The sequence below is a fragment of the Choloepus didactylus genome, chromosome 8 (assembly GCF_015220235.1).
Source record: "Choloepus didactylus isolate mChoDid1 chromosome 8, mChoDid1.pri, whole genome shotgun sequence".
Taxonomy (NCBI): Eukaryota; Metazoa; Chordata; class Mammalia; order Pilosa; family Megalonychidae; genus Choloepus; species Choloepus didactylus.
Window position 1 is genome coordinate 109,518,563 of NC_051314.1, and position 21,404 is coordinate 109,539,966.

Here is a 21,404-nt window from a genome sequence, read left to right on the forward strand (position 1 = left end):
CAGCCATTACTCACTATTTCTCTTTAGATTTTTTCCCCTCTAGGATTGGACTAAGAAGCTGGACCCTTCTTTTCTGCCCCTGAAAAATATATAAAAGGAATCTACTTCTTATTTTCAGAATGTTGATGGTAATGACTAAGAAGAAACACAGAGGCTCGAAAAAATATCAAATGTGGTGAATTTAAGAAGCTTACAGAATCTCACAAATTTTCTTACATACGTGATTCCTAACCTATATTTCCCAAATCTTATTTGAGGTGGTAACTCAAAACCATATTGACCTTTATCCTCTTGTTTTCCTTCTAAAATTGAGGCTTGCTAAGACTCCCCTAAACTCATACCCTCTGGTCTGATCCTGCCTTTAGATGATTTTGCTACCTGAATGTAGAATCAAGACACATAAAATGTATTGTGACCGTTTTTAAAAATCTCTTTGGACCTTTGATGGGATGCCTCCCATTTCATTGAACCTCAATGTTCACCCAAGAAATGACATTCCCTTGTGGATTTCCTAACAGTGTTCAAAGCCATGCAACCAGAGTACGGTGGGTGAGCTTGCAGGGTATATGAAAGGGGAAAGCAAATAAAGGAATTAATATATTTCACTGCCTCCAAAGGTACAAGGAACTATCTATACCGTCACATGTTATCTAATTTAATTCTTTCATCAATCTTACACTCATTTTACAGTTGAGGAAAATTGAGGCTTATAGAGATTGTTATAATTTGTCAAATATCATACTTCCCAAGAAGTGAATCCTGTGCCCAAATTTTATCCATTTCACCATGCCCCTTTGTAAATTAAGTTACTGAATAACTTTGATGGCCATTTATTATGCTAGGAGACTGTATTAACCCATTCAATCTTCATATTTGTGTTATCAAATATTATCCCCATTTAATCAATAAGACGAGAGACTTGGGTTACAAAATTTGTACAATGTATATTGATAGGAAGTGGCAAATCTAGATCTTAATTTAGACCTGTCCAATTCCCAACCCCATGCTTTTTCTGAGGTTTGAAGCCTGGGTCCAAAACCTAAAAAGCAGGTAAAGAAAGGATCTCAGGAAAGGAAACTAAGTTGGAGGAATCACAGAGGAAAGAAGATCTAGAGTGCTATGACGAGAAACAAGGAAGGAAGGCATTTCAACAATGAGGTACTGGTCAGTGCCATCGTTCTCTAAAGAATGGAAAACATAACTTAGATTTGGCACCTAAAAGACTGAGGGAGGAAGAAACAAGATTTTAGTGGATGAGGAAGGTAATGGAAAGGTACGATGTAAAGAATCTTTGAGAAGCTTGACTTAGAAGTAAAGAGAGAGACAGGCAGAAACAGAAGGCAGCACAAAGTCGAGGGAGGGATTTTATGTGCTTATTTTATGAGGAGAACAAGGGCTTGGAGATGGTGGCAGTGCCGGAGAATATCAGGTAGTTGATGTAAACGAGAAAGAGGATAATTGATAAAGAGTTGTAGAAATGAAAAGCTTAAGTTTAGAGGTTTGCTTTGAATAAAAGTAGGAATACATTTTTGTTGAAACAGGAGGGAAGATTGTGCTTAACTGAAGATGGATTTGAATCTAGCATGGGGTAGGATTGGGAAGCAGAAATGCGCAAGTTCATCCTTACCGGCCTTTTCCAAAATCAGAGGCAAGGCCATTTGGGGATTTGGTGACTATGATGAGAACAAAACGTAAAGAACCTACAAACAATCCTAGGAAGATCCAATACTGTGGATCTTTATAATTTAATACAACAGACAAAAATGTTAGAAGTTCATATGGCATTTTAATTAAAACCCAAGAATCTGTGAGAGCAAGAATGTTTAGTTTTTAAAAGTGAAGACTTATTTCACTCACACACTGAGAAACAAATACCTCAAATTGGAAATTGCCATTACAGACCATAGGTCTGTCAGTTATTCACCTCCATAATAATTTGCATTCCTCTTGCATCTATAGTAATCATTTTTCTTGCACAGTGTTATCTTGGCAGTCACTAAAAAGTGAAAGAATTTATGCTTTTATTCAATGCAATGTGCCAAACCTTTCCAAATATATTTGTACTCTGGAGAAGCTGAATAGATTACATAGAAACTAAATAGACTACAGAAAAAGCATAATGCCAGTTTGTACAAAAATGGGTTAGAGAGTAGGAAAAATAAGGTTGATCCTCTTCAGGTCTTACTAACTGAACAAATACTGTGACCATCAGTCTCAGATGAGAGCCGCATTTCATTTTTGGAGTAGTATTGTTCATCAATGGAATAAGTTCTAGAATAATATATTAAGAAGGTTGTTCAGGAAAACCAAGTCAGGATTTTGAGGATAATGAAAGTCTAAAACAATCATTTTTATAGTAAATATTAATCCTAAAGTTTTGTCCTAGGTCTAAATAGTTCTTTCCAATTTATAGTGTATTTGCAATGAGCAAAGATCAGTTTTATTCCTCTAATATGTTCCAATGAATTTAGCCCTTCAAGGCAAAGTATATAGTGGTTCTCAAGGTTCCCTTTTATCCCAGATGCTGGAATTTATCTTTCTGTCTCAAAGACATCAGAGGACCAGGTCTAGTCTGTGCATAGCGAAGGGAAAAAGGAAAGGATCACTTAGAAACTTTCCAACATTGAAGCCCTGCATTAATCTGCCATCAGTTTCTTCAACAGAAGTGTTTTAAGCAGCAACAAAATATTCTATGTTTTTTGGCAATCAGCAGATCAAATAGAAGAGTCTAGCAATACGAGGATGTGTAATCTGACATGATTAGACAAGGCTCTTTAGTACCAGAACAGTCATAATTGAGACAAAGAAAGAGTATTAATAACACTTTCCTAACACGGCAGTTAGCCATTTTATATTTCCTTTCTTTAATCTTAGTGTTTTTCAACAAATCATGGGATTTAATAGTGTGTTTTGGCAGATTAGAGGACTTATGGCCCAGATGTTTTTTGTTCTAAAAATGGATTAGGGTGTAAAGTTTGCTGGAATCCATGGAACATGTTGAGGCAAGCCGGTCATTTTATGTGTGATTAGTGCCTGCCTTCTGTCTCACAGTCCCTCCATCTGTCACAATTCACCAATGGATCTGGTTAGATTTAGCCTCATGTCACAAACAAGTCCCTTTTCTGGGCAATTTCATATTACAGATTCATTTTATGCCACTTTATGCCCTAGTTAAAAGATAGGGAGAGAGAAAGATGATAGATATTAGCTTTCCTTTAAATATTTGCAAAACAGTCTCTTCCTGTTGGTTTCTACCCTAACATCATTCAGATCATCCTAATAACATGCATCAAATACAGAAATGACCAGTGTTAAATTAAAATCATACAAAATTAGTGTTGCTCCTTGTACTTGTTATTCTTTAAGAGAAATAATTTGGCAGTGTTTTTACTAACTCTAGTTTGCAGAGCTGCAGACAGAAACTGGACATTTGACCATCTTATTAAGAGTGTGAATTAAGTGTGACTGTAGTTACCAGTAGCCACAATTTCTTATCAAACAATTACAGGTGCCTGGTTACATTCTGTGCTTGAAATTTAGCATCTTGGCCATTCTAAGTTTACATCCATAGCATACCACTGCCACCTGTGGTTTATATCACCATAAATGGATTTAGGGGAAAGATGCTCTTCTTTCAGTCAGTTAATTATGATTTATTCCTTCTGTATATAACAAAACTAATAGTGTTATACACAAATTCTAAATTGATCTTTCTAATAGTATGAAAGATCCAGTAATTAGAGTGGTAATTATCCTTTGGTAACATTCAAATGTTTTTTGCATGAAAAACATCAGATTCTTTCTATTTACACACTACAAAGTATATAGATGATAGTGTTCGTTTTAAAATTGTATTTTAAACTTCTTTCCTAAGCCACATAACTGGTTATTTGGAAACAATCATAATTTACTTAACTATTGTATTTCTGTTACAGATGTTTGGCACCATGTCCATATATGACTACGTCAATCAGTCATCATCAATTATTCATTCATTTATTTTACACAAATCCCATTGAGAAAATATTAGGTGCCAAAACACTAGCCATTAGCCAAAAGAGAAGTGATTTTTATGGTTAAGCGTTGACTTATCCATGCCCTTGTGTAAAGCATATCCTTTGCTCTGTCACATTTTCAGGCTATTTAAATGACCATGATGCTGTCACCAAGGCAATCCAAGAAGCTCGGCAAATGAAGGAGCAACTTCGGCGGGAACAACAGGTGCTTGATGGCAAGGTTGCTGTTGTGAATAGTCTAGGGCTCAATAACTGCAGGGCAGAAAAGGTTAGTTCATAAAATAACTTACTTTTGAAAAATAATTAAATTGCCTGAATGCTTTCCCTTTCTCTCTTTTCATCCTCTCTCACTATCCTCAAGATGATGGCTCTCCTTCCCTTTTTTGTTTTCCTTCATCAATACAGAATTACTCGTGCTCAACCTAATCAAAACAATCTGGAAATGGGAGATGTCATGATTCTCTCAGATCCATCTCCAAACCTATTGACAATTAATATCACCGTTAATGCCATCAATTTGTATTAAAATGAAATGGCATTTGAAATATCTGGGTCTGAGTGAAAGTTTGCTTTATGGAAATGCTTTACTTGTATTGGGGGATAAGCTGGATTTGAAAATGCTGAATCTTCTTTAATCAGCATAAGCTTGGATGATACCCATGATGATATTCTTAGGTATTTAGGATCCCAAGCTTGTCATAACATGTTTCCAGTGCAAAGCACTGTCAAGGTTTAGGTAACCGCACAAGTGTAAAATCTGACTTTATCCTTAAAATAAACAAACAAAACAAAACACTTCTCCAAACGTTATCTAAGGTCAGTGAAACTTCTGAATTTGTCCAATATGTAATAATGTCAAATTCTTTTGTCTAATTATACACTATATTTTATTCAGTAAAATATAAGTTATTATAGAATTCTCAAAATAATGTGCTTTTGGGGGCAATAATTGATTTATTTTGTATTTAAATTTTAAAATGTTACTCATCCCCCTTGTCACAATCCTATAAATAGATACAGTTGATAAGAGAAAAAAATAACCAACTACTAAGCAGTAACTTGAAAGTTATTTATCCTGGGAAACATATGAGTCAAACAGTGTTGTCCAGAATGAGCAGATTGCCAATAGCTTTCTGGTTTCCTGGGTTTTATATAGAATCTGTAAGAAGCCAGCAGTCTGCACAGTGAAGGTGAAATGTAAAGGTGATCCTGTCACTATGGTACTTTTCCTCTGGTTCTAACATGGGGTTGGAGAAATTATTTTAATTCTGTTCTCTCTATAGAGGGGACATACAAGTATGGATCAATATACATCCCTTGTAGTCTTTCAAGCTAAAGAGAGCAACACTAGTGAAAGGAGAGAAGCACAAAAATTTTATATCTAAGCCCCGGAAGGGAAGGGTAGAAGCAAAGTGACAGCTCTAAAAAGGAATGATAGCAAGCATAAAGGAATTTATATTCGAATATTTAAACATTCTTGAAAGGATACTTGAACAGAAATTCCTTTTCTCTGCTCCCCATGTAGAAATGAGTTTAGCACTCAGCCAGATGCTAATGCAAAGTGACTCAAGCTATTCCTCTCGAGCATAGCTCAATTGCCGTTATTTGTTAAGCGCATTGAATTCAGCTGTGGATACAGCAGTTGGTTGCATTTGGCAAGCATCTGTACCTTTTCTTTCTTTTTTTTTTATTTAAGCTTCCAAAGCAGAGACAACTCTACCTATCTCCCCCCTCTCCTCCCCTGTGCTGCCTGGGAATTGTCAAGTGACAACCAACCAAATCCTTTTGGACAGGCAGCCTTCATCCTGAGTTCTATATACTTGCAAAACAGGCCCTGTGGTTGGATCAGGGAGCCCATTAGAAGCACTTTGATGGTATGGAAATTCATCTTCATGAATCTTCTAGACCCCTAAGCAGCATACTGTTTAGCTGTGGTTTCAGATCAGTCATTCACATCGGAGGGCAATAATTATGCTGACGGCTTGCAAGGCGATAGAAGTACATAAAATAATCCCAGGCCCTCCACCATGGCACTGTGAGTTAATCTCCTCTAATACAGATCAGCTGTTGTTCTAACACATGACTTTATGCTGGCTCCAGTGACTCTGCACAGGCTTTTGATTAAGTAACAGGAGTGGAACCATCTGCATTCACTTGATTCCAGACTTGTCCATTGTTGGGGACCTTATTTCCACTTCTTGCTCCACTGTCACAATTTCTCTGATCAGCGCTTCCTATTTACGTTGCAGGAGTGAGAGTTGCCTTTGTTGAAAGTTATTTGAATTTTCAATTCCTTTTTCTTTTGTAGAATTACAACAGCTTTTTAAAGACTAATTTTGAAGTTGTATTACCAAAACCTGTTGGTAAATTAAGATGCCTCCATTCTCAAGACAGTTAACCTTCTCAAATCCCTTCTTCATCTTGTCAATGTAGTTGAGTTTTATCTCAATTACAGTCTTATATTTTATAGGGATTTAAATGAAAAATCTTAAAATATGAAAATGAAGTAGTTCTATAATTGTAATAGGATGACAGTCTCTTATAATGTGTAAATAACCCTTCTGTGCAAAAGGCTCTGAATTAGTTTATCCCTGGTGTTACCTCTGACATCTAATAATGAAATAACAACTATTGAAGCTCTCTTTGAAACAGGTATTGCTGTGGTTATCTTTTCCTATTGAGTTAGCTTGGATGTCATTTCTACAATTATAATGACTGATCTATGTGAAATTCATGGGAATAACATAGTCAAATTTATATCTTTTAATTAGTAGCTCATTTAACATTATCACCTATTATTTATTATGTGCTGTGTGCTCTTTGGAATGAACAAAAAGATATGACCTCTGCCTTTATGGAGCTTACAGTTCAGATCAATTATTATTTTAACTGTTAATCATTGTATATTTATGCACATGAGCCCACCTATTGGAACTGTATGAAGACCCCCACATTGCTTGGCATATCAGATCAGTTATATACATGAGTTGACAAATGGGGGTGTTTGTTCTTCTTTAAAAGGCAAATCACTATGCCTATTCTATTGTTATTTTCTTCATACCTACCTTTTTAAAAGATTTTTAATAATCATCCAACTTTAACATGACCAAATCATATATAGGTCAGTAATTGGCTTGAAATTTTGCCTTTCAATTTTTAAAGACATAAGCAGCATGTATGATAAATTCCTCTTATATTTTTCCACTGTCATCTTTTCATATAATTTAAATCCTAAAAGAAGAACATTTTTCATTTTAAAACAATACTCCTAACTCCCTATTTTAGTTTACTAGACTGCTAAAAGCAGATACCGTGAAATGGATTGGCTTAACAATGGGAATTTATTAGCTTACAGTTTTGAGGCTGAGAAAAATGTCCAAATCAAGGCCTCATCAAGGGGATGCTTTCTTCCAGAGACTTGGCTACTCTGCCACATGGCAAGGCACAAGGTGGCGTCTGCTGGTCTGTCCCTTCTCTTCCAGGTTTTGTTGCTTTGGCTTCTTGCTGCCATGGCTTTCTCTCAGTCTCTCTCTCTTTTTGTATTCATTCTGTTTATAAATGACTTCAGTAAGAGGATTAAGACTCATCCTGAATGAGGTGGTCCACACTTCAAATGAAGTAGCCTTGTCAGAAGGTCCTTCTTACCCACAGGAATCCACACCCACAGGAATGGATTACATTTAAGAACATGCCTTTCCAGGGTATATATAGCTTGAAACCACCACACTCCCTAAACCCAGAAAGCATATGAAATGTTAAGAAGGGAAGGAGAGGAAGGAGAAAGATGGAAAGGGGTTGGAAGAAAAGAGAGGGAGAATAAATGAAATGTAACCTGATGCTTTATCTCAGTCTAAAAGGTGATATGGTGACCTCAGATCAGATTATTGGAATCCTGTGGTAGAGATATGTTTTCTCAGGTACACCAACCTCATACACAGGAACTCCTCTCCACAATTAACATAGCCACTATGGTTGTCCCAACTAGAAGGTCTTAATTCTGAAAAGCTGTATTTGGACAGTGAAAACAATTAGAAGTGTGAAGATAGGGAAGGATATTTTTCAGTGATAGGTACCAAAACATATAATGAAAGTCATTTTTACTGAAACACATTTTAATTGAGGACACTTCTAAAAGATTTCTCTTTTCTTTACTTTTCTTGGAAGTGTTTCAACATATCCAAGAACTGTGTGTGTCAGGTTTCTTGGAAACTCTGGGACACAAGAGTTATTTATAATTGCCATCTCTGGTTAATTATAGTCTGATTGTACATTCAAATAACATTATCTTTTACCACACGGCTCTGTTACAGATTAGTGTTATGGATGAATAAGTAAGCTTCTCTACTAGGAAGAATCAGAAAGAAGACCTTTATACCTCTGTTCTGAAAAAAACAAAAAACAGTAAACACCTGCTTTGCTTCGATAACGCCCCCATGGCACGATTTTGACCATATAAGCCACGGTATACTCAAGTTCTTGACCTTATGTTGAATACGTACCTTATAGGAGAGCATAAAAACCTCGGTTTGTGCCTCAGTTCCACCAGGCAACATTAATACAATAGACACCCAATGCACTCAGTTGGCATGAGGAATACACCCCAAGTTTCCCAGCTTATTTCCCTCACCCCAAATGTAATTATCCCTGGAAGACTGGCTGAAATATATTTTGCTGCATGTATTTGGAACTGTAAACACAGCAGTTTAAACAAATAGTGATTAATTTTTCTCAAGAATAGGAGATTGGCTGCATTAGTTCATCAGCTTAATGAAATCAGGCTGGAACTCTCTGTGCTGCTCTTGGTTTTTCTCTTAGAATCACAAAATGGATGTTGTACCTACAGAACTCTCACACACACACGAAGGCAGGCATATTCAGGAAGGAAAATCGGCTCTCTGTTTGCTAGGTGTAATCTTCTTATTCACATAGGGATGTTTTCCTCCTGCTTTCAAAGAGATTTCCACAAACATCTCCTTAGCTAGAACTGGATCATATGCCACCCTTAAGAAAATTACTGACCACAGGAAAAGAGGCTACTTTAAACTGTACAGGAACTATTTTCTGGAATTAAATTAGAGACCTTATCCAACTTCCCTGAGATCAAGGGATATCTTGAGGTCAAAGTTACTTTAGCAGGGAAGAAAAGGACCAGTGTGGTTATTGGATAGGAAAAGCCTTTGCCAGCTACTGCTATCAGAGCTCTCAAATATTTCTTTGATAGAAATAGTCTGTTTTGCTTGTTTTACGTTTATCTATCTAGTTATCTGTCTGTCTATCTAGCTATCTGTCATCTTCCTGTCTACTTTTTCTCTTTTAATATTAGATGTCCAGAGCCTTGTACCTTATCTGGGGTTCTTAAAGAATGAAATTACATGTAAGCTTGTGCACATGAAAACATGCTTGATGACAGGTTAAATCTATGAATGCATGTTCACACACATGCTCTGTGCACATTACAGTCATAGAATGTTGTTGCTTTTCTTATGTAAACTTGACATCACTCATGACAATAAATATGCATGTCTATGCATACATTTCTTAACGTAGAGAACTTATTCTCCAAAAGTAAATTGAGTATGTACAGTTAACCTGGAATCTAGATACACACAGTCCATGAATTTTTCTGTCACTGCAAGTAAGAACAGCTGGAGAAAACATCTTACTTTTCCTTCTAAGGTTCAGTGGAAATTCTTAGAAAATTTCTATAGAACAAGAAGAAAATTTGGTAAATAAACATGTATATTTTATGTAATAATTTATTTAATGATGACACTAATTTCTCTTTTGGCTTATCGTTAGTCATATTCATTATTCATAAGAATAATGAATTCATAACAGTATTCATTATTGTTACTCCCACAAACAATATAGGCTGATTTCTAAACCAAGGTTAATTTTATTACTCTGGCACTTGGAAACTCTTCCATTACAACCTCCTCTTTTCTGCCATTGTCAACCCCTTTCTTTCCCTTTAACAGAGTGCCAAACAAGAAATGACAGTGACCAATGTTGACTTAATGTGGATGTTTAATAATAAAAAAAAAAGTGTGTCAGTCCCAGCATTAGTTAAAAATGGCAGTAAGTGTATCAGATGGCAGCCCTGTAATAATTTTACATCCATCATTTTTTTCTGATGCTTCACTTGCCGTCTGATGGATGGGGCCAGACATGTTAACTCTTCAAAAACTGACACAGTGTATCTAGTTCAGCATTATCTAACACATGCTCCTTCCCTTAGATAAGAAGAAAGCATGTGAGGAATTGTGAATTACAGGTTTTGCTTTGAATAAGTGAATATGAAAGAACTCAGGCCATTGAGTTCATTAGAAGATACTACAAATTAATTAATTAGTTGATTGCTTTTGTAGAAGTTGCCGTTAAACAAAATGAATCAGAGAAAGCCAAATTAGAAAGTAGATATTTCAAATGGTTAGAGAAAAACTTTATGAGGAAAGTTGGCATGCTCGTTAAATCCTTCGGGAGAAAAGGGGTAGATCATTGCAAAAGTGTGACAAAAGCTAGAACTTTTACTGGTTGTGTGTGCGTGTGTGTGTGTGTCTGTCTGTGTGTCTATGTTGAGTCCGTATTAAGAAAGATATTCTTCCAATCTCTTAAATCCCCTGGTTATATTTTGCCCAGGAGCAAATTAAGATGATTAATATTTTCTCCTTATAAATGTGAGTATATATTATGTTTTAATCTCTATATTTACATATAGTTATTTGTTTGGTAACTTTAATTAAAAGATACACAGAATATGAAGTGTAATACTTGACTTTTTATTATTGGAGTCACTGCACTCTGAAAATGTATAGCAAATGGATAGGGAACTTGATTTCTAGGCAACTGAGTATTAGAAAATCTAGACAAGCATTTTGTGTGCAAGTTGGCATTTGATCCTTAGGTTTTCTTTTCTTTTGTTTTTCATTCATAAAACCTTCTTAATTCTGCATATCTTAGCCAGGAAACACTTCTTATGGGACAGGAGGGGAGAGGAAAACCCCTTAGTGAATATTATCAGCACAGAGCAGCCAGTTTTCAAAGACCATGACAAAAACGCAAATAGGTATTATGCCATCACCCATCCATCACTCTGCATGTCAGCCTTTCAATAATTCCGATCGACATTCTCGACAGGCTGGTGCAAGTTAAAGGAGCTGTTTGTTTCTAGAAATCGAGTATGGGCTGTCTATAGGCTTTTGTTCAAGACAGTTTTCTTCTGTCTTTTCATTTCTCTCTTTTCCTTTCTTCTCTTTTTGGGGGTATTTAATTGAAATACATGCCGAGTTTGCAGACTGCAAAGATCAGAGCTGTTTTCGTCCAGCAGTGGTAACTATGCATTAAACATTTTGATTTGTTTGAGCTTGAAGTTTAGTCCTTTTTTGCCATTTGCTTCATGGAGTTTGTGTATATTTACAGCCTCTGCATTTAATGGCCACATGCCTTATTTTCACAGATGGCCAGTGGAAGACTTTTTCTTTTTCTTAGTATAGCCCGCTTTCAGTTTTGCTACATTTGTCACAGTGCCACTACTTGCAGCTAGCAAGTGCCCACGCTTGGTGGGGAGCAATTATGGTGTGAGTTTTTAAGGAGCTTTTTTAAAGGCTTTTTTTTTTCCCCAGTAAACTTTTTATGGTTTAATTTTCAATCCTTGAAAAGCTGTGCATGTTTTCAAACAGAGAGTCTTGTGTTCTTTACATCATTCTGGTAGAGAGGTTAGTTAGTGCAGGATGGTCCAATAAAATGAGACACACAGGGCATGCCAAATTTGGCTTTCACATAGACACCCACAGGTCCCACTGATGATTGAATCTTAAACAGATGATATCTGTTTAAGGATAAGAAAATTTACTCACAATAGTCTATTTGTGAAAAAAAAAAAGCAGGTTTCAGAACACAGTGTAGATAATGACCCAGATATATTTTTTAAAGTACATTTCCCTGGTGCATGGAAAAAAGACTAGAAAGATATGCAATAAAATATAAACAATATTTATGTCAAGAAGATGGGGTTGTAATTTTACAAACATATCCTCACATTTCTGAACTTCTAAATTTTCTATGAGGAATGTAAGAATTGCTTTTTGCGAACCAAAAATATTATTTTTTAAAACCTGACTTATCAAGATGGTTGTTCCGTTCTCCCTTGCTCCCTTCCTCCTCCACAAGATCCAAATGTCTGTCTCCAAGACTTTTACATATTGAGACACTGAAATAATTAAAGGGAAATTTGTTTTTCAATCGCCCTCTTAGTAGATGTATTGTATTCTCATTTGTGATTCATTGCAGGCTATTTTACCAATATGGCTTAAAAATTATCATGAAAATATTCTGAATTTAGCATTTATTTCAGAGGATCTCATGGAATCTTTCCAACTCTAACTTTTCTTCTCTCCTTTAAGTGAGAAAGATTTGTGTATTACTATGAATCATAAGAATAGTAATGACTATTGATACTTATTTTGGGCTTTAGAATTTCAAATGTTGATACTTAATATTTGCTTTTACACATATTTCAATATAACCCTAATAGGTAAGTAGAACAGTATTTTATCTACATTTTAAAAAATAAAAAAAAAAAATAGAGATTTGAGGAGATTAGGGGACTTGTCCAAGTTTTAGATCAGTTTTTAAGCCTAGGTCTTCTGGCTCAAAGTCCAGTCTCTTTTCTGCTGAATCTGCCTGCTGAAGAAGTTCAAGAAAGAAACCCAGGGCCCACTGGATTGGCTTGTGCTCCAGCACTGATCACCAGCCCTGTTAAATAGACTTTGGGGCTTTGTCACGAAACTCTTATTTAAACAAATACCTTTGCCCCAATTTGTACATATTCTTTTCCAATTCTTTCTTTCTCCTGTGCCTGCTCCCTTCCTAGTTCTTCCTTTCTTTACCACACATCAGCCCTTCACCAGGGGATAAGCTAGGAAACCAAAAAGAGTATGGTCAACCATATTTACTTCACTGCTTGTAGCAGCTCTGGTAAAATGTGATGAAGTTTTAGCTGTTAATTAAAATGAGAATTTAAGTATCTATTCTAATCTATGTTTTTCTCACTTTTCTCTAAAACTACCATGGATAATTGAAAAGTGAACTATAACCCTGGTGTGCCTGATTCCATTTGTCAGGTGCAGCATTTCTGAACTAAGTGGTGACTCTTTAAAAAGAGTCCATTATATTTATTTCACGGAGCTAACTGCTGGTTATTGAAGCTACATTTGTAAGAATGCTGACAGATTTATAGTTTTTATTACATGAAAAGGAAAAAAAGTTAAAGAGAAAAATCCTGTACATCTCTGCTGCTCAGTAAATAATTTGCCCATTGTTTATACAACAGTTATCATCAAACAACATTTTAGTTTGGTATTTACATCTGTACAGCCCTCCCACCTATGGGACATCCTGTCAGTTGTGAATTCTATTATTACTATGCGTTGGCCTCCAGTTATTTTCATATTAACCCTTCAGATTTGCCTCAGTGTCCTCAGTCAGTTTGTGTGCCCTTGTTTGAAGTAACAACAAAATCATTGTTTCAAATCTGATTTCAATCCTGACCACATTCGCACACATTTGAAATCTTAAGTCTTAGTTTTGTCTGTCCTGCATTCCCTCTTACACACATCCATATAATAAGCACCATTAAGACAAATAAGCAAGAGCAATATTTTCCAAAGACAGTAATTCATGCGTACTTTCTTTGTGAGTGATTTGTTTTCTACAGATTCCTTTCAGAGGTTTTTCTGGCCTCAGTGACTTCTTCTTTGCCTAGGCCTCGGTGACTTCTTCCTCCCAAAGGCAGTGGTTTCCTGTTTTAGGGACTAAATTAATAATGTTGACTTTGGACATACAACTGTGTCTGTCACAAAGCACCTGAATCTTTGAGTCTGGTTATTGTTGGACAGTTCCCTCACAAAATATATCTAATTAACTATATATTTTTCTTTTTTTTCATAATTTGGAATATCTTCCTTGAATTTAAGAAAATTAGTTTGGAATTCTCAAATATAAATGGTGTGATTTTAAGTATTGAGCCTTACCAATTAACATTGTTTGTGGAAATTATCATTTATGAATAGAGAAAATAATGTATAATTTCATACATGTGTCAAACTAAGTTTTGTTTTAGGAAGTCCAGTCAAGTAGGATATAAAATCATAGAATTGCGGGTTTGGAAGAAAATGAAAAGGGCCTCTAACCTGTCATTTGATGTTGAATTGCCTCTCCAATATCTCTAACATACCAAGCAGGTAGTTATATGGCTAATACTTGAAAACCTCCAATTTCTCATATCCTGAGGCAGCCCATTCAATGGATTGACAGCTCTGACGATTAAATAACTCCTCCTTCCTGGTTCAATATCTATCACCTTAAAACTTCCAACCATTGGTCAGTGTTCTGTCTCTTGACTACATATGGCCAAATTCTGTCTCTTATTCACAAATAACAGGTATTGATTAGTTCTTAACATAGAGGTTCTTAGGATATTTGAAGAAACTATTGTTGATTTCTTCTTACCCCACTCAAATTTCTTTTTCTGCATCCTGACAAGGAGCATAATCCAAATCATCACTGTCACTGGGCTTCCCCAACCTGCATTCCAGTTCCTGTAGTAAAAGAAAATGAGATCCTTATAACATTATTTTTCTTAGGGAATTCATGCTGGATTCTTGTCACCATTTCTTCTACTAAGTGCTCTTAACTAATCCTTCTAACCGTCAGTTATATCTTTTCTTGAATTTACATTAAATGCTCAAGTCATTCAATATTCATCATATTCCTCTCCTCTTTCATGAAAATTGAAATTAGTTATCTATCATCAACTTTCTTTTTTCTCCTGCCTTAAGATGGATTCCTAAAAACTCATCAGTAGGGTTTTATCCATTTTATCTATAAATAATTTACTATTATAGAAGGTTATTCACCTGGACCAAGACTCTTGAACTCATTGAAGCTGTGTGTTCCCTTCTAAACCATCCCATCTATCTTCAACCTCAAACGCTTCTCACCAAAACTTGATCTGCCAGCACATTTAAGTTTGATCACGTTGCTTGAATGAAACTTAAGTTCCTAAAATGTTTAGCCACAGTTACTCTTGAGCAAATCTTATCTTGTTCATCACTCTTATTTTCCAAGAAACTTTTCATGGAGCTGTACACTAGCTTTCGTAAAAGCATATTAAATTGTGGAGCAAAATTATGGACTCTATTTAATGATTTTCTCCACTGGCGGAAACTCTGAATTGAGAAAGGGAAAAATTAGGATTCATTAAGGCTGATGTGTCCTCAGCCCATATATCCCCATGGTTTTCTGATGGAGAAAATAAAAGGAAAAATATTCTTAAAAGTCCCTTCCCCAGAGTACCCAATGTCTGGGGATATCCTAACGGATAAGTTAATGAAAGAATTCTCTAACTTGCTTTTGTGTTGGCATTGGAGGGAGGGATGTGTGTGTGTGTTTCATTTGTATATAACAGAAAAGCCTTTTCCCTCATTGCTACTGTGAGATTATGTGAGTGGATGGTTATTTTCTAGAAAATGAAGATCTCATATAGCCAAGGTTGAAACCAAGAAGTCAAGGGGGCAGGTTGCATGCATTGTTTTTCATATTTTACTTAAGCTGAAGAAAATAAATTTCCAACTAATAAATCGTTATGACATTATAAATAATCTTTCATCTTCTTTGGTGGTCTGTGAGGTTCACATAATTGAAGGGTTAAAAACCTTTTGTTCCTTCCTTCTTCCTGTGCCATTAGTATAGTAGGAGACCATAAAAAAGTGCAGCCAGAAGGGATTTAACTGTTACTGAGTCAACATTTGACAGTCGCTCTCTATTCTGTCATTTCATGCTTGTGCTTTTTATGAGTTTTATGGCTTTGTGAGCTTTATTTCATGGGCATCCATTATGATAGTTGATCCACAGCCTATCTTCTGTGTATATGTGTGTGGAGGGGTGGGAGAAGTACATCACTAAGACAAATCCCAATTTCAGAGAGTAATAGAGGAACTATCTCCTCACACACTGTTTAATTCAGAATTAGGTAACTAAGGAAATATCTTCCTTCTCTAAGGTACAATTTTGTGCATTCTTTTGTTTTGCCTGCTCTTTGAAATGTTGACAAAAAATGTCTAGTTCAGCCTTTGCAAACACATTGAATTTCCAGGATTTTTTTCTTAAGTTGAAGTAATAGAATAGATAAAACTTCAATTAAAAAAGAGTACTAGCTTAGGTCATTAAACTGTAACTCATGCCTGAGAATGAAAAGGGGAAAAAAAATGATTAAATGCATTCCATGGACAAGAGGAAAAAAACAATCTTAAATTTTAGAATTGTTAGCAAAATTCTCCTTTTTAATACGTACTTGTCAACTATCTTAGTCATTTAGGATATGGAATCTTAACCATAACAGGGTACTTAATACTCATTTTGAACTAACTATCCCTGTGACTCTTATGTTAGGAAGAACCTTTATTTTTTGCAGTTTTCACATGTGACCTTTTTCCCCCTAATTTTAAAACCATATCTATTTTAATTTTTCAATTTAATAAAAATCTATCGTATTTTTAAACCCCATTTTATAGATTAGGATTCTGGAACTCAGGGAGGTTAATTGATTTGTCTAAGATAATATGGCTAATATATATGGCAGATTTTGGTTCAGAAACTATGTTCCTGGTGCCAAAATTTATTATTTTTAACTTCAAATATATCTTCTTCCTATTAATCCCTGAATGGCCTTTTGCCATTCAGAATGGTTTTTGGCTTAGGAAGTACAGATCTATCCTGACTATTGCTAATCAACCAATCGGCCACATCTTTTTAGATATTTCTTAGTTCTTTTTTTTATTCCTTTCATAGCTTGGTGTCATGTACAAACATAATGCACATGTTCATCTCCATTAGGCAGGTCACTGGATAAACTACAGAGCTCAACAGCAACTGCCAAAACCCTAAGTGAATATTAATACATTAGTAATAATTCTTTGGATGTTGAATCTTAGAGTTATTCATTTGACCCCAAATAACTGTACGGTCTAAAGCTTTCTTTTATTTGTAGATTAGATACAATTCACTTGGATTTTTGTTCAAGATAGGATCAAAAGTTTTTCAAGTAAAAGCTGATTTAACCTAATGTTTTCCCTTTATCTGAGCAAACCTATAGAGTTACAAAAGAGTGGATTAGCCAGATACAACTCATCTTTCCAAAGGAAATCTGATTGTTATTCAATTGCTAGTTTTATTCAAAAGAGAAAGTATACAGTTCTGGTTTGGCCCTTATTTATAAATTCTCAAGACTCGTAGCTACTTTGTAGTAATTCATCTCTCTGTGCCCTCCACTCACAATAAAGATTGCTCAGAGCAATCTAGAATATTGGCAGAAATTTTGGTAAATGTTTTTCCTTTGTTCTTGCTTTCTTATAGAAAAATGGTAGGGAAAGAAGACCAGTGGATCTTTTCTTTCTCAGATCAGCATTCAGATAGTAATGGAAGAGCAGAAAAGTTATTAGGGCTATATTGGATTTGTGTTCTAGAAAACTAATCTTAAAATGGGGGTGTGGGGGATGGGGAGGGAGGGAGGAGTGCGTGCTATTTTTCTTTACACATTACTGGCTGATGGATTTTAGTTAGAGCCAATTGGAAATAAAACCACAAGGTTGCCAAGAATCATCACCCATGCCCATCAAATTTTATTTGATTCCCCACACTCCCATTTTCCCATTTTCAGCATCTTCCCATTTATTTCCTTCCTACATGAAATCTACTGCCCTTATGTTGTTTCAGCTGCCTCTATTTAGAAAGGATTAACCTAGTTATTAGAACTTTGAAAATCATAATATTACCTTTACCAGTAATATTTGCACATTTGAAAATAGTCTTTTGGAGAGGGCAATATTTAACCCAGAGAACGGAATGTCAAATGGTTGAAGTTTAGCCACACTAGTGCATAAACGGACTGTTTTGGGGAGGGACAGTCCCGGGATGGATGGGACTGGAAGGAGTAGAGCTAGAAGGCATCTTCCCATAGCACCAGCATTTGTGCTCTGTAGCATTTGGCTGATTCTTTCTTCTCCTATACACTTCAGTATATTGTATTTAAGCCTTTGAGAATTATTCATAAACACAACCCATCCTTTTCATAGTTCAGTATATTATCCTAGACTCCTATCCACATTTAAATTTATATCTACCTCTATACATAAGAACTGTATATAAACTGTAAATATAGGATCAGTTCTAACATGGAATTATATGGTAATTATCTTCTACTTGGGTTGTTCTTGTCTCCCACTTACATCAATTCCTTTATATTTTCTTGATTTGTTGCTAACTAGTATTTAAAAAATGTGGCAACATTATTTTGATTTACATACTGCTATATTGTGTTTTAATTAAAGGCACATGGCATGTTCTCTAATTCCTCCAGTCACCTCTCTTCTTCCTCTTCGCATGACTGAGAGTTAGCTTAGATGACTTATATGAAGTGTCACAAAAAAAAGCACAGATTACTATGTTCACTTTCACTATCTCCCAGTGACGTCCTCTTGAGAAGCAGCCTAAGTTCCTTTTTTTTGTAACTATTTGAATCATTGTATTATACTGTGTGCTTTAGAGGTGAATGGTTACAGGTTACTTATTGTCAAAACTGATTATGACTTTCCTGCTCATCATTTGCCAATTTTAGTCTCTTAGTAAAATGGCGTAAGAGATCCATAGAGATCAACTCAGAACTTTAGAATTCGCTTAATTTTACATTATTTTTCTACTCTGATTGCCTTCATTTTGCTTTTTCTTCATGAAAGACATTACTTCAGAATAGAAAACTCTCCCAAAAGTATGTAATACTGTGGCCCTGTACACTCTGTACACTGTTAAATCAAGACCCAAGAGAAAATCCATGCCTAGTACATTCCCCATAGAAAGCACAGTAAAATCTTCATTGACCTGGGAAATACCAGATCATGGAGATAGATTGTGTGTGTGTGTGTAAATGTAACTGTCTTCTATTTTAAAAGCTATGTTTACTATAAAAAGAGATTCTGTTAAGCTAGTGTCCTTGTGCTCCTGAGTTCAGCTGAATCTATACATCTATATATATGCAGACTCTCTTAGCAAAAGAAATCCAGAACATAGAAAGTAGCTTAAAACACCAATTTCACATGCAGAACAAATTGGGTTACATTCTACATTTTTAATGAATAATTTACTTCAACTTTAGTAATATAGTAATAGTAATATAGTTTAGCTCTACAATATTTAGTAACATATAATACATTAGAGCTAAATTTGATATAAACTATTTTCTATTTTCAGTTTCACTACTATATTTGATACTGATTGTTAATTTAAAATATTTTTTATTAAGTTGTGTTCAGATTTTGATAAATGGAGTACAGGTATGCCAATGCCACTGACACTTTATCTGGTATGTGCAGTTGTAATATTGCCAGAGATTTTTAGAAGTAAAGCGTCTACTGTATTTTTGGTAGGAACATTAGTTGGCCCTTTACTATAATAAAATTATGTTAAATAATTATTTTCTGTGAACATTTTATTGTGTTAATAGGGGTTCTGCGGTGTAAATGGTTCACTTGTACAATTCATGGCTGTGTTCCTTAGAAAATGAGGTGAATAATCATAAAGAAACAGGAGCAAATTTCATGAGATCCAAAAGATGTTTTTCTACAAACTGTTTTGGAACCACATCATCCTTTGAACAATGATGGAAAGTTCTAGAGAAAGTTGTAAACCTTTTAATGTATGTTTTTTCTGTTCTTAAAGTCACTCTATTTCTTAATTTTGAAGTAGTTTAATATCTCATGTGGTTTAGATTAAGCATTATATTTTCCCCTGAAAACGATTTAGTTTGTAATGCCATGTTCTCCATGAATGTAAACCATGCACTGCATGCTTTTAAATGACTTGATGTCTTTACAGGTCTAATTTTGGTATATTTGTATCTCAGATAATTTACCAACTCAATATTTTGGCTTAGCAATCCAAATCAAATTGTGGTCCAAGTAGCAGGCACTAACATTGGATTTACAGAGATTTGACAAGCAATTAGCAATGAATATTTAAACATCTTCATTACCCTTGCATGAGGAATGCAGATGGCACTGGGGGAGATGGAAACCAGAGGGCACTACTGTGAATTATGTTTCTATCATTTGGTCACCTGACTACTGGAAGACTCCAGGCCCCATGCCATTCCTATATTTCTGCCTTCTCACTAGAAATAAAGTAAGCATTCCAAATGTTGTAAAACAGGTTGCTTCCATGAGACTTCTATGTGCATTTTGTGGTTTGGGAAGATTGTCTCCACGGATCCTGGTACATATCCTTAGGCATACCAAACCCAAATGCCAAGAGTTTATCAGAGTACACCAGAATTAAGTGTTCTTAAACAATTGTGCTGAACATTTGCTTCAATTACCTTGGTACAATGTGCTGAACAAGCAAAGGTGAATAAATCAACATCTCTTTCCTTCCAGAAACTAATGTATTAAATATGGCCCAAGAAAAATGTCTTTGAATAATTACAATTTCCAGATTGATCTCTCATAATTTTTTTTTTTTTTTAAAGGAAAAAACAACACTGGAGAGTCTGACTCAGCAACTGGCAGTAAAACAGAATGACGAAGGAAAATTTAGCCATGCCATGATGGATTTCAATATGAGTGGAGATTCTGATGGTTTGTGAAAATTGCTTATTTATATTCCAGTAATGTGCGGAAGTGTCTATTTAGTGCAAATTAAAAGTACTAAAAAATAGGCAAGACAGGTATCTCCCACCTGATAATTGAAAGAGAGCTCATATACTGAACAGTTTCCATCTGCCAAGCACTCTGCTGAGTGCCTTGCGTGAATCATCTCATTTAATTCCTAACACTACCTATGAGATAAGTACTATTTCAGATAAAGTGATGGACCCATAGGAATTTTGAATCATTTATCTAAGGTAATAGTGCAGCTGAGAGCCAGAGGAAGTATTTGGATTCAAGACGACATGATTCTAAAGCTAATGCTCTTAACTTCCATCCATGCGGTTTCTCACCTTCCCTATTTCTTATAACCAAAGCAAACTTTCCATTATCTTGTATTTATAATCTCATTATTTTTCCTGTGTCAAACCCTGACCAGAATACATGGCTCAGAGGACATTTCCGGGATAGTTGCTTACATTTGGGTGCCCTTCCCTCTTACTCTCTCCCTGCCTCCCCTCCATAACCTACTTAGGACTCCAGCTGTCTAGCCCCATCTTCTCCATGGCATCCTAACTTCTGTTGTCTGCAACAGAAGTTTTGATACCATGAACAACCTCTGAACATTCTAAAAAGCTACAGTGAGAGCTAATTAAATCAATAGTCTAATTTTATGATCACAGCAAATAGACAA

At 35.4% G+C, this 21,404-nt stretch overlaps 1 protein-coding gene and 1 long non-coding RNA gene across 15 annotated transcripts in view; one reads left to right on the forward strand and one right to left on the reverse strand.

The window, feature by feature from the left end:
* Positions 1-14,578, reverse strand: part of LOC119541849 — a 33,709-nt gene extending 19,131 nt beyond the window's left edge. Inside the window, exon 1 of the long non-coding RNA XR_005218363.1 lies at positions 14,526-14,578. This is a non-coding gene — a long non-coding RNA (uncharacterized LOC119541849). The remainder of the gene's footprint in view (positions 1-14,525) is intronic.
* SOX5 (SRY-box transcription factor 5) overlaps positions 1-21,404 on the forward strand; it is a 1,020,679-nt gene that overhangs the window by 988,308 nt on the left and 10,967 nt on the right. For all 14 annotated transcript variants that reach the window (XM_037846149.1, XM_037846146.1, XM_037846153.1 and 11 more), the window contains 2 exons: positions 4,139-4,284; positions 20,593-20,701. In XM_037846149.1, the coding sequence (XP_037702077.1) occupies positions 4,139-4,284; positions 20,593-20,701 (255 nt within the window). The remainder of the gene's footprint in view (positions 1-4,138; positions 4,285-20,592; positions 20,702-21,404) is intronic.